General features: G+C 37.3%; 1 protein-coding gene across 1 annotated transcript in view; it reads right to left on the bottom strand.

Moving 5' to 3' along the window:
- The window catches only part of Kif18a (kinesin family member 18A), a 57,999-nt gene extending 45,312 nt beyond the window's left edge, over positions 1 to 12,687 (bottom strand). Inside the window, exons 1-8 of the mRNA XM_051144302.1 lie at positions 12,337 to 12,687; positions 10,303 to 10,460; positions 7,931 to 8,035; positions 7,219 to 7,329; positions 4,995 to 5,192; positions 3,886 to 4,062; positions 2,659 to 2,736; positions 2,349 to 2,461 (exon numbers count right to left, since the gene is read on the bottom strand). Coding sequence (XP_051000259.1) covers positions 2,349 to 2,461; positions 2,659 to 2,736; positions 3,886 to 4,062; positions 4,995 to 5,192; positions 7,219 to 7,329; positions 7,931 to 8,035; positions 10,303 to 10,460; positions 12,337 to 12,658 — 1,262 coding nt within the window. The 5' untranslated portion in view covers positions 12,659 to 12,687. The remainder of the gene's footprint in view (positions 1 to 2,348; positions 2,462 to 2,658; positions 2,737 to 3,885; positions 4,063 to 4,994; positions 5,193 to 7,218; positions 7,330 to 7,930; positions 8,036 to 10,302; positions 10,461 to 12,336) is intronic.
- Positions 12,688 to 14,293: the final 1,606 nt, after the last annotated feature.

The following is a 14,293-nucleotide window of genomic DNA, read 5'->3' as shown; positions in this document are numbered from 1 at the left end:
CAAGAAATTAAATACCTTCAAACCAAATAACTCAATTAAGAAATAGGGTTCAGAGCTAAACAGAATTCTCAACAGAGGAATAATGAATGGCTGAGAAACCCTTAAATGCTCAACAAGCTTAGTCATCAGAGAAATGCAAATCAAAACAACTATGAGATTCTATCTTACATCCATCAGAATTGCTAAGATCAAAAACTCAAGTGACAGCACATGCTGGTGAGGATGTGGAGAAAGGGGAATACTCCTCCATTGCTGGTGGGAGTGCAAACTTTTACATCCAATTTGCAAATCAATCTGGTGTTTTCCCAGAAAACTGAGAATAGGGCTTCCACAAGATCCAGTTATTCCACTCCTTGGAATATACCCAGAAGATGCTCCACCACACAACAAGGACATATGCTCAACTATGGTCATAGTAGCCTTATTTGTAATAGCCAGAACCTGGAAACAATCAAGATGCCCCTCAGTCTAAGAATGGATAAAGAAACTGTGGTACATTTACACTATGGAATACTACTCAGCTATTAAAAACAAGGACTTTAGGCGAGAGAAGCATGGGAGAATAGAATGATCCAGAGGGTCCTAGAAACCTACAAGAAGAACATTATGAAGGGCAGATCTGCTCAAACTATGACACTAGCCAAGGAATATATGTGCAGTAAACATTGATCCCCGACCCAGATCTAGCCAATGGTCAGGACATTCTCCACAGTTGAGCGGAGAGTGGGGACTGACTTTCACACAAACCCTGGTGCCCCATATTTGACCACGTCCCCTGCATAGGGAGGCCTGGTGGCACTCAGAGGAAGGATAGCAGGCTACCAAGAAGAGACTTGATACCCTATGAGCATATACAGGGGGAGGAGGCCCCCCTCAGTCACAGTCATAGGAGAGGGGAGTAGGGGGAAAGCGGGAGGGAGGGAGGAATGGGAGGATACAAGGCATGGAACAATTCTTGAGATGTGAAATGAATGAATTAATAAAAAAAATTTAAAAACAAACAAACAAAAAAAACCAAGGAAATCTTGAAATTTGCAGGCAAGTAGATGGAACTAGAAATGATCATCCTGAGTGAAGAACCTAGACCCCAAAAGACACACATGGCATAGACTCACTTATAATTGGATACTAGCCCAACATAGATGTCCTTTGAGAGTCTTCACTCAGTGAGGAATTGGGACAGATGATGGGACTTGATATTGGGGCACTAGGCGAAAAAAGTATGGGAGAACGGGGAAATAGAAGGACTCAGAGTGTCCAGGAACCCCACAAGAAGACCATCAAGGCTGGTGGATCTGGACCCAGGGGGTCTGCACAAAGTGCTGTACTAACCAAAGACAATACATACAGTAAACCTAGAAACCCTATTCATAGCAAGAAATAGACAGCACATTCTCCACAGTTGTGTGGACAGCAGAGACTGACTCTGACATGAACTCTGGTGCCCTGTATTTGACCACTTCCCCTAGGTAGGGAGGTCTGGTGGCACTCAGAGGAAGGAGAAACAGGCTATCTGGATGAGACCTGACAGGCTATGATCATATTGTGGCCGGGAGGTCTCCTTCTGTCACAGACCTAACCTAGGGGAGGGGAATAGCGTGAAAAAGGGAGGGGGGTGGGAAACGGGAAGTACAAGTGAGCTGATAACAAGTAGGATGTAATCTGAATAAATTATTTAAGAAATTTAAATTTGAGAGTTCTTACTATATACTGTAGTTATAGAAAAATATCTCTTTTAACTCTACTCAAAAAGATTTTGTAGTATGCAGGTAAAACTAACCTTTTAACTAAACAAAACCTACAAAGATATGGATAAAGTTTAGGGAGAAAAACAAAATGACAGCAGTCAATACATAATATTGAAAAGGACTTTTCTCTCAATAATGACAAGTTTACAAGTTGACCCATAGAGAAAACAGAGCAATACAAATCTTAAGGGGTATAAAATAGTGGGTCAACTTGGACATGAAATATTATTATTCTATCTTTTTCCATCACTTGGTGCTCCCTCAGGTAATAAAGTTAGTGGTTTAGTAGTTCCACATAGAATCATTAAAAACAGATTTTTATAAAACTATTCAGGTACAAATGGTGAAGAAAGCACAATTCAATATAAACTAACTTCACAGATCATGTAACTAGCTTTTTCTTAAGGTTTTCCTATCTGTAAAATCAAAGGAGTTGATTTCCAGAGTGTCAAATACAAAGAACAAACAAGTGATTCTGAATTCAATTGAGTGTGTGTATGTAGAAATACATATGATACATAATAAACAATTGTGATTAATGAAATATAAGGCTACATTTTACAACCATACATTTCTCAAATGTGAATTTAAAAGTTTTACCTTTCAATTTCTTTGTCGTGAATGTTTGAATGTTCTAATTTTGCACAGTCATTTTTGTCACTCAAGGTTTTCTGTTCTTCATAAGCTTTTAGTTTTTCTTTCAACATTAAAATCTAGCACAGAAAACACTAATTAAAATACAAATTATATTACTTGTCTCCATCTTATATGGCCATCACAAAAGATAAAAAATAAACAAGGCTTCCATTATAATAGAAAATATATTAAACCTTCGGACAATAAGGAATAAAACGTCCCTTAGGTGAAGAACTGTATACAATTACGTTATTACTGAAAACAATAGACCTACCTCTGCTTTCTGCACATTACAGATCTTTACATATTGAGATATGTGACTGTTGAGATTCAGAACATTGCTCTTCAACAGCTGTGAAATAGAAATTATGATTACAACCACACAATTAAATAAAGCACAAAGTGCCATCACAGATCAACTAATCTCATTCCACCAATTTTAGCTTTTTGAGAAGAATAGCTGTGCGAGCATCATGATTAACTATGACGATATTTAAAATCTGGGACAAGAGAGTATGTTAAGAATATATTTCATATTAGTTTCTTATTGTCTTTTATATTTTCTACAATAATATGAGCCTACTGGCATTTATAGACTAGTCGGGAGAAAATTAAAGATAAAGTTAGTTTTTAATACTCTGGACACAAACTAGTTTAGTTAGAATTAAGTACTTATGATTTTTAAAGGTTTGGTCCATACAGTTGTAAAATGTAACATAAAAATCAAACTAGAAACTTCCACTAAGGGTTGGAGTAAGGACATGAAAAATGTGTGAAAAATCTTAGTATACTCATGTAGTTGACCTTTCATATAAATAGTATATGGACATTTCTCACAGAATAACACATAGCTCATCATCAGACTCTTAAAGGGGGAAAGGGAGAGGGGAAGGAAACATCACATCAGGTTAACTGAGGTCCCTTCTAACCTGAGGCTATACAATTTTAAAATGGGTATGTTTTCACATGTATTGTTTTTAAAGTGTGCCAAAAATTTGGCAAAAAAATTTCTCCAGCCAGTCATTATTGTATACTCCTTGACTTAACACAATATTATGCATATGAAAATATCTTGTAAAAATGTTATACAATTCATGTAAATAATGTTATAAATTGAGGTAGGTATTATTAGTTGGCACTTAGATAAATTACACTATTACCTATAAATATTTATTACATTAAATAAAAAATAAATTAAAATACATTAAATCATTGGCTTATTAATTCCATAGTTCTATCCAAATACTACATGCCATGATGTGAAGGAAAGAAAAAAGCGCTAAAGTACTCTAGCACTTTATGGATAACAATATCCATTGCATAAGTGATTGGGATGCAAAATATGTGGCTATGTTAAACTTCAGTGACAACATAGGACACTTCTAACCTCAACTGCCAAATTCCTTAACCGAAACATGACCCTAGAAAAGACTTTAATTAGAGGTATGAAAATAACATATCCCCAATATTCTCACATCAAAGTCAAAATAAATGCACTTACAGAAGATTTGATGTCTTTTGCACGATTAGCATACTTAAGAGTGTTGTAAGTGTCATCGTAGAATAAAGAGGAAGGACTAACTGCAGCTATCATTATAGTCTGACAGTTTCCTCCAAGAGAATCCTTCAACAAGCGAGTAAGCTTACTATTCCTGTAAGGAATATGCTGATTCCGTCTCTGAAAGAACAGAACAAGAATACTTATTCCATTTTCCATCTATAAATAAAAAGTGTTAGTTCACTAGAAGAATGTAAGCAATGCCCAGTGATATAACTGGTATTTGACATGATGCAAATTAATCTTGATTACTCAATGCATATGTGAAAGTTCTAACTATAGCTGACGCGACAGCTCAGCGGCAAATTCCCAACTCTTCAGTGCACTCCCTAGAGGCCACATGGCAGAAGGGAGAACTCACTCCCGAAAATTATCCTCTAAGCTCAACATGCATGTACAAGTACACACAAAGAAGTAAATAATTTTACAATTGACATCTCTAAGTACAAGCTTTTCAACAGAACAACTATCAAGATCGGTGTTTCAGTTGTAGGTGACATTTTAATGTATTTGCATAGATGAAACAACAAAGATGGTGTGGCATCAAATGTCTGTAATTCCGGTTTCTTCGTAGGTAGCTTGGATAGCAAAGCAAGATTATGTTTCCAAAACAAAACAAAACAAAACACAAACCACACCAAACAAACAACCAAAAATCACCCAAACCCCAAAAGCCCAAGTGACTTTACAAATTTGCAGTATATTATGTGCAAATGTTTGAGTTTTCAACTCCAAATGTAAAACATGTTTTTTCTCTTCCTTTTTTCTTTTACTCCTGAGACAGGGTTTCTCTGTGTAGCCTTGGCTGTTCTGGACTCTCTTTTGTAGACCAGGCTGGCCTCAAACTCTCAGAGATCCACCTGCCTCCCTAAGTATACCACAAAAACGCAAATACACATACATATAAAAATAGCCTCTCAAGCAACAGCAAACATAACACTCAGGCAGCACTATTTGGTAGTTCAGGATCACTTATGTCTGTAAACTCTATCTGCAACACATTCCAGAAAATATTTCTCAAAATATTTAGCAAGTAAACATAGAGTACCTACCTTTGTATCTGCTAAGGCATTGATGACATTGCCAAGTGCTAAAAGGGATTTATTAATATTTGTGCCTTCTACAAATCGTGTTCCTTTAGTACCAGAAGTACTGGCCCGCTCAGATCCTGCAAGGTCAATGAGTGACATTTTGGCTATTCGGACATTTTGATTGATGTTTGCCGTTTTGTCTTGTTGTCTTAAATAGATCTTAAAATACAGAATAGGGGAAAAGGAGTGTACATTTTAATAAAATTAAAGGAAATGTTTTATTTCCAAAAATACACATATAGGAGGACAAAGTTATTCTCTTTTTAAAAAGGGAACACAACACAATAAGCTATTATCTGCGTGATATTTATCATCAGTACTAGAATTACTAAAGTTAAGAAAAATATGAAAATGAGGACTTACATATTTGAGTTTTGATATTAAAGGCTATCTCAAAAGCCCATGTGTTAATTGTCTTGTCTCCAATGGTGTCTTGGTGCTACTAGATAAAACCCCAATACATCTATGTATAGTACAAGCTATTTGTTGGGATGTGTGTGTGTATGGCTATGGGTGGTGGATCACTTGAGTCCAGGAGTTTGAGAACAGCTTGGGTATGATATGCCAAGACTTTGTTATATCATATACTCCACAAAAAGCAAAGAGGGAAACAAGTGGGAGGTCTTTGGGTCATAGGTGGTATTTCCTTCAAGGAAATAGCTCTTCTCTATTCCTATTTATTTCCCCATCTGGGTCATAAGGTAAGTAACACCCCCTTCAGTGATGTGCTGTCTCACCAAAGGCCTCAAACCAATAATGCCAGCTGACACCACACCGAACCTTCCTGGCCTATGTGTGAAAATAAACTGCTCATTAATAATTTGATCATTTCAAGTATTTTAGCTGCCCAGGATGAAATAATCTACTCTTTTTTTTTTTTTTGAAACAGGGGTTCAGGTGGCTATGAGCCTATTAGTCAAAGATGACCTTGAACTTCACAACCTCTCTGCCTCTGGAGCACCAGAATTATAGGCTTGAGCTACTATGTCCAGTGTAACTGGTACTTGAGATTGAAATTAGGATTTTATTAGGGGCTACCTCCCTAGCCCTTATTTAACCATTTTAGGTTGCTTTGTAGACTTTAACTGAAACAAGATAGGTGGAAGAGAGATGAAAATATAAGGCAAGATTTAGATTCTAGAGAAATCTCATTGTCATAAACCTTTCTCTGAAGACCACTGATAAAGAAAATGCCAGTAGAAGAGAAAAGATCAACAAAACTACTGAATAGACTCTGAAAGGTTTAACTACCTTAGATACAAATGCTTTTGACTGTAACGATTGCTTTTTGATAAGATGAATTTCACATGCTAGTGAGGTAGTCAAAGAGCTTGCTAAAAAGCCTGATGACTGTGTTAGAGTTCCCAGACCCAACTGTGGTGGAAGGAGAATATCGATTCTCCAAAGTACTTTGCCATGGCACACGTATGCCTACACACATACATATGACAAACAGACATATGTAACATTTCTTTAAAGTTGAAAAATAAATAAATTTCACATACCATAATCTAAAATAAACCTCTACATAAGTAACCATTCGGATATAAGTAAAAGCAGAAACTACAAACAATAAGAAATTCTAGTACCTGTGCTTTGGATCTTTGTGGATATTTTCTTCAATACAGTACTGTGTCAGTGAGCTATCATTCTTAAGGAATGCAGTTGACCACAGGGTCAGTATCTTCCATTTCTACTTTACCACCCTCTATTTAATATATTTCCTATGTTCAAGAAATTCTGCAAGTTGCAAAAGTGAAACCTCATGTATGTGATATACGTCATCTTAATTCTAAATATTCTTGATATTGCAGTACTTTCAAGAGCAAAGTGGGTTTGGGCAGCATCTTAGTACTATATGGCATATCTTCTGCATGCTAATAACCTTGGTTTTAATAGGCAAGATGTCATAGTGCCTGCAAGTCCAGCTTCTCAGGAGGCTCGGGTAAAAGGAACAATAGTCAGGACTGATCATTGCTACTTAATGACTTCAAAGCCAATCTGTTCAACTTAATGAAACTATATCTTAAAACAAAGCAAAACATCAAACACTGTTGCAAAGCAACAGGAGGGCTGAGGAACAGAGATATCTATAGATGAGGATTTGTCACCAAATATGAAAATTATTCATGAGATTAGTTTTATTTTAAAAGCTAACTTGAGTAATAGCCTAAAGACCTTTTACCTGGAAAACAGCATGAGAACGAGAAGATGCAGCATTCACGTCAGTGGGATGCTGTGTCCTGTTTTTGTTTCCATTGTCTAGTAGCTGTAGTATTTCCTCTGAGGATTTAGGCTAGGAGTTTAAATAGAGAAGAAATATTTTGTAATCTATCTTTAAAATTTTCAACTAACTTTTACTTATTTAAGTGCCAATAAAATCAAACCCAAACCTGATCACTGCAAGCCAAGTGCTCAACTACTGAGGTAAATCCCAGAGCATCAGTAAGCTCAACAAATGATAGTTTTAAAGGTAAAAGAAAATGTTTTCTATTAATTTATTCCTATTAAGTATGGACTGTGTATCATTTGCGTAGAACTTGGTGCTATATAAGGAGTAAGAGGTAAAAATCTAGTCTCTGAGAGAAATATTTAAATGTATTTAACAGAAAAAAAACTTTCAGATTTTTAAGGGGAAAACTATCCCCGATACATAAGATGTATCAGGACCATTCAGTGAGGGGCAGAAGGATGAGGCTGTCCTCAGTCTGATCACATCTGCTAGCATCTTTGTGATCCTGGGTCACTCAGGCTTCAGATCCCTTGTAATTTACTTTAGTCTTACATTTCACTAGTTTGTTCCTTTTTAAAACACAGTGGATTCAAACTAATGGTTGGTGAATTGGAAACTGCAGATTTTCTGCTCCAACAGAAAGAAAAGACACTTATAAGCATACCTGGTATAAGGTGAGTCCCTGAACAACCACTCCTTTTTGGGAGTCTTCCCGGACAGCAAGTGGACCTGAATTTGTCAAGAGGTCACGAATCTGTTCATTATACACCTTTAATTAAAAAGCATATTAACAGTGATGTTAAAATAACTGATTATCTCACACACAAATTGTTGACTGAAGGTTTACAGCCCCAACACAGATTTTGATTACATTGGTTTACAACTGAAAATTAAAGTTGGAGTAATTATACTCTCACCCACTAATTTGTGATTTGATAACTCTAAAAAAATAAAGATAAGCTAGATTTCTTACATCTGCAAAATACAGGATTTTAGAGTCCAAATGTTAAACAAAACTTGTCAGAAACTGGTGAGTGTATGTCAGCAATCATTCAATTTCAGTCTATCATGCAAGAGGAATAGTCCCTCTCATCTAAATTGTGGAGGGACTAGGAACTGAGTGATTTGTCCATGATTACAAAACGAACAGCAGATTAAGGATTGAAGCTTGGCTATCTCATATTGTCTACAAGAGGCAGCGCAAAGAAATTTCGGCTAACCAGATCTTAATAATTTGAACATACAAAAAGCAATGACAAATGTGAGTGTGCTGCCATATTTCTAAAATCTCAACATATAGGAGGCTGAGGCAGGTGGACCATGAGTTCAGGGCAAGCCTAGATGTCCCAACAAGCATTTCAGATGGGTCAAAGTATAAGCCGATGAGACTTGGTGACCCGAGATGGATCTTGCCCTTCTCCTCGAGGCTCAGGGAAGAGGAGGTGGAAGACAATTTTCAGGATACCATATTTTGTAGCTATAACAGGACAGATGTAGGCATCAGTTCAGGGTCTTCACAGGCCTGTACAGCTCAAGGCAGATCACAGCTCAGCATCTGGCTGAGGATGCAGCACTAAGACCCACCTACACACAATAAGCTCCCCACAAGTGACAGCTGCAGAGAAAGGGACAGTTTCCATCAATTGAGTGACAACTGTATATATTAACTACACTTTAAAGCAAGTCTATGCTGAGGAGTAATTTGTCGTCTGTGTTTTAGTGGCTTTTTTCTGTTTTTAAAGAAGGACAGAACATAAAGTTAGGTAGGTAGGGATAAGAGAGAATCTGAGAGGAGTTGTGGCATGTAAAATATAAAGTATATTGTTTGAAAACCTAATAATAATAATAATAAGCACCAGATGCATTGGCATTCCTGTATAATGGAGGCAGGCCCTGAAGCCTGAAAGCCAGAGAGTCTGGTGTACGGAGGAAATAAGAGATGCCGCTTTAACAAGGTGTTAAGATAGAACCAAATCCTAAAAGATGTCTTCAGACTTCTTCTTCCATGCCAACACTTACACCCACACACCCACACCCCCCTACACAAAGTAATTAAAATCAAACCTAAATTGTTCCAATCACACAAATTACAGAAAGTATCTATAATCTATTGATTATTAAATAACCAACAAGTCTATGCTAGTGTAACAAAGGGAAAAAGCTTTCCTTACAATAAATACTAAGGAATAAACATAAAAGAAATTTTGGTGTCTAAAAATTGCCATCATCTATAATTTACTCAAATGTGAACCATCAGCAAACCCTGCAAATTCCAGCATAATGAAATTTATAAAAGTAAACATTGCCAGTAATGGGACCAACCAAGTACCTAAGTGAATTGATATGAAGTAGTAAGTATTCAATAGTACTTCTGTGGTGTGTCTTCCAGGACTTAAACCAAGTCTAATAGAGAAAAAAACAAAAAACAAAAAAACAAAAAAACAAACCAAGGGTTTTAAAAATACCCTTTGTATTTTAAAACACACACACACACACACACACACACACACACACACACCACAGAAACTGCTCATTAAAGATGACCAAGAGCATGCAAGTGAATGTAATTCATGATCTGGAATATTTTCACATAATAATATATTTAGTAAAATTGCACTACGGCTCACAGATTAGACAGTGATGATCACTGTTAATTTCCCGATTTTGGTAAAACATTAAATGATCATTTAAAACATTTCTTGGTTCAACACATTTATACCTTAAACAGTCTCGAAGAATAAATGTGTACAGAACAGAGAGAGAAAGAGAGAGAGGGGGGGGGGGGGACAGGAAATACAGAATGTTAATATATAGGGAACCTCAGTGAAGGCTATCTAAAAGTTCTTTCTATATACCATTTTTGCAATGTCTTTATAATTTGATATTAGATTAAAATAAGAGTAAGACAAATAAAAACATGATAAGGAGACTTAATGACTGAAAGCACTCACAATAGGATTACTGTATGAGACAATCTGAATGGACCCTTGTCATGAATTTTCTCAGTAATTAATGTGAAGGATAGTGTCAACTTACCTCCAGATAAGAAACTGCAGTACTGCACTCTTTCTCTTCTTTAATCTCATCCATGGATTTGAAAAGGTCTAACATTGTTAGGTACATTACCCCGGGTTCAGCAGCTGATCCTAGCATTGTGTGAGTCTTCCCAGCTCCAGTGGCACCATATGCAAGTACTGAGTGTTTAACAAAAGGGTTGAGGTCAATGCTCACTGTTATACCATAGTGTCACTAAGTCTACTCTAGTGGCTAGTGCTAACCAGATATCCTCAACAGCAAATAAGTTTAAGTCCAATAAATATCCCCTGTTCCTATTTAGCGCAATCTTATTTTGTGCCTCCTACACAATCACAGGCAGAAACATCTACTCCCTTATTTACCATCAGAATACGATACCCATTCTCATCCTCCATCACAGTATGACCATACTGCCTCCACCTAGGCAGTGTATCCTGTGTTTCAGCAAATAACATGAAGGAAAACAGGCATATAGTTGTTGAGCTGAATGAATTCCACAAAAGTAATTTATAGAGTTATTCTTTAAATGCTATTTCTGGCACATTTCTCATTTCCACAAGTCTATCCCATACTATACAGAAGTCACACATTTCTTCAAATGAAGAAATCTAGTTATAAATACAAACACTCAATATCATATTCAGTCATCAGAGTCTCATATAATAACTGATAATAATAATAACTGATAAAATAGTTTTTGGAATTAATTAGTTGATAATTTACTTTAGCTTATAAAAGAAGTGTTAAGATAGCTAAGTATATTAAGCTGGAGAGAAGACGAAGAAATAATAGCAACAGATATCCTTTTTAAACTTTTTAAGCCAAAGGGAGGAAAAAAACAATCTCTAGGACAATAGGAGGCTTTACGAAGGAAAAGAACATCTGGATACAAATAAGAATGGGCAGTTCAGACCAACAAACACCATTTTGTTTCTGATTAAGATTCAAGAGGGTCAATTTCCTGTGACAAAACTGAGTAAGACAGTCTCAGTGAAACAACCTAGTTTGGAATGTGTGGTAGGAAATGACATAAAAACTGAGCTACAAAAAAGAGACGCTAGCATGCTATGACTATAAGCAGGGTATTAACTGGTCCTTTCTGAAAGACAAACTAAAGCTTCTCTCCAAGACGTAGACAGTGCTTCTCGAGCTGAAGGTGTGCTAAAACTGCACACAATTCTCAGGCTTCATGCAGCTCTAGCATTTTTATACTAAGGCAAGTGTTCAGAAATTGCAGGCTGTTCGAGAGGTCAACAGTTGTTGGAAGAACCTGCTGTTTGAGGCTGCAGTCATCTAGGTTTGGACAGCCGCTCTGAGCTTGGTGTTAGGTGCAGGACCCCCTCTTCCCTCTGTCTGACTCCATCTGGAGAGTGTCTTTAGACATAGATGCTCCTAGCCACATTTGTTATATGGCCCTTGACATAGTTCTCTGCTAGCTTTCCTCTCCCTGCACCTATAGGATAATTAGGTATAGTATTCCTGAGCATGCTGCCAAATGTAAAACAAGCATCCTTAAAGTGTCTGATCTCAAGCAATTATGAATGCCTATCCAGGAAGTCCCCACCCACTCCCCAAGGGCTAGACAGGCTTTGTTCTCCGTGATTAAAGTTGAACTAGCTCCTGAAGCGGTTCCCAGAGTGTTCGATCTCCTTTTGCCTCAGGTGGACTGGTGGCCCTCAGCTTCCAGGGAGGAGGAGAACCATACAAGTGAACAAACTTGTGAGTACAAACTGTGGGAAACTGGCCATCAATTATAAGATGTATATGGCTTAATAAAACTGAAAAGTGTGTACATGGGCAGTAGCAATGCCCCAGGAAGAGAAAGTTTCATAAAAGAGATGCCACGCCTGATGACTGTGTTTCAAAGAAGGCCTACACTTCAATCTACCGAAGTCTCAAAATTATTGGAAGTCATATACCTTAAACTTGATTGTGTTTACAAAATGAGCAAAGTACACAACTTTCCAAAAGTAAAACTGAAGCTAGATAAAAAAAAAAAAAAAAAAAAAATAGATTTCAAACTGTAACAATTACCTGTGCAATTGTATCCATTCAGAAAACTATGAAGAATTGGCTTGGTTGTGTGTTCAAAAACTTCCATTTGAGTTGACGTTTCATCAAAAACAGCATCAAATACAAACTTAAGATCTTTATTTTGTCTTTTAGTAATATCAAAATTTGTAGGTTTTGGTCTGTGAAAAAAACTGACTTCTTCTTGTTTTGGATCAAAAACAAGTATATGTTTATCCACAACATGAACCACCTTCCGGAAGGCATCTGCCTTTTCTTTTGTGTTCTCAGGACGCACACGGACTACTACTTTCATGTGGCGACATAAGTCTTCAGAGCCAGACATGGTGTTATCTTGATCCCTGCTTACATGAATACCTGGGGATTTCTTTGAAATTAAAAAGGAAAAACAAAAATCACTATTAGTTTTACTTAAAACTGGTATGTAATAATCATTTAAAAGATATCTTTTTATGTTCCATTTACCTGGGAAATGTATTATCAGGAGAAATGTATATACATGCTGTCCCATAATCTTAAACACCCCTACAAAATGGCACACTTGTAACAAAAGTACATTGTAACATTGCAAGAATTTCCTGAAATATCCATCAAACTCTTGGGCTTAAGCTTAAACTCAAATACTATAGCTGATTATGATTTGATTTTCACAACGGCTCTAGCAGTTTTCAGGTTGGATCATGGAAATGGTCAGGAAAGGATCTTTCTGAATTGTATCAGGGTAACAATGGGAGCTTTAGCTTGGAAACTCCTTTAAGTAAAAGCGATCTTGTGTGAAGGTGTCTTGGCATTGGAAAGTGATGCACCTGGGCTGCTCTCTACCTGTATCTCAGAGATATACTGGGTTAGTTTTGAAGGCTGCAGTGACTAGCTGGTACACATCTGAAGAGCAAACAGTATACACTACTTATTTATTCAGAGGTCCTAGACTCTGATTTCTTAATGACATGCAAATTTAAAGAACACCAGTAAATGCATGAATTGTGCACAGGAACAAAAAGAAACTAACAAAGGCCAACAGGTGGAAAAGTTCAACTACCCATGAAACAACTGAAAACCCTTCAGTCATGACACTTCCACTTCTGCAAAATGCACGTGCACACACACTTTTACACCCCGCTGCCCCAACATTTAAGTTGGAACAGTTTCTCCTGCTTGCAGCATTCCTTAATTGCCCGGTTGAAGTCCTATGGTCTTTCCCCTGTCCACATTAGCATGTCTATTGTGTTACTGTTCAGTTCACGTTTAGGCAGCCATGATCTGAGACACTACAGTGATAGCTGACATTATTTGGAGACACAATATACAGAAAACCCCTTGATTCTCTGGCTTAATTCCAGCACTAAGAAACCTGAATAGGAAGGGTAGCTGTGAGTTCTTGGCTACTTTGGGTTCCAGCATGAAGAAAAGGTTGGGCATATAGTACACTTTTAATCCCAGAATATGGGAAGCAGAGGCAGGCCCATCTTAGTGAGTTTGAGGCCAGTCTGTTGCAAAAAGTGAGTTCCAGTCAACTAGGGCTGCAGAGACCAGTTTGGAGGGGAGAAAGCAAGCAAGTAAAAAAACAAAAAAAACAAAACAAAAAACAAAAAAGCCCAACCCAAGCCAAACAAACAAAAACCCAAGACAAACGAAATATCCCCAAAGAGATCTTGAGGTGAGCTACTTAGTGTGTGCCACATCTGCACCACTTAGGTTCCTGTCTGTAAGCTGCTGTTGAGAGGTCCAGTCCTTGCTATCTCTTTCTTCAGTTAGCATACCTTTAGTAACACTGGAGTACACCTGCATGAGACTGGGTTTGTGCGGCACCTGTGCACTCAAGGCTTGCTTCTGGTGCCATGTCAGGCCTGCTCTGTCCTTGCTAAGGACACTCATGTTACAGGAACAGCCTGTACTACTGAAAACAGTTAAAGAAAGACCACTGAACTGAGTCTTTACCAGAGTCTATGCTGAGAAGAAG

Source organism: Acomys russatus, chromosome 4, assembly GCF_903995435.1.
Source record: "Acomys russatus chromosome 4, mAcoRus1.1, whole genome shotgun sequence".
Lineage (NCBI taxonomy): Eukaryota > Metazoa > Chordata > Mammalia > Rodentia > Muridae > Acomys > Acomys russatus.
Note: the sequence above shows the minus strand (reverse complement) of the source record. Positions and strands in the feature narration are given on the sequence as shown.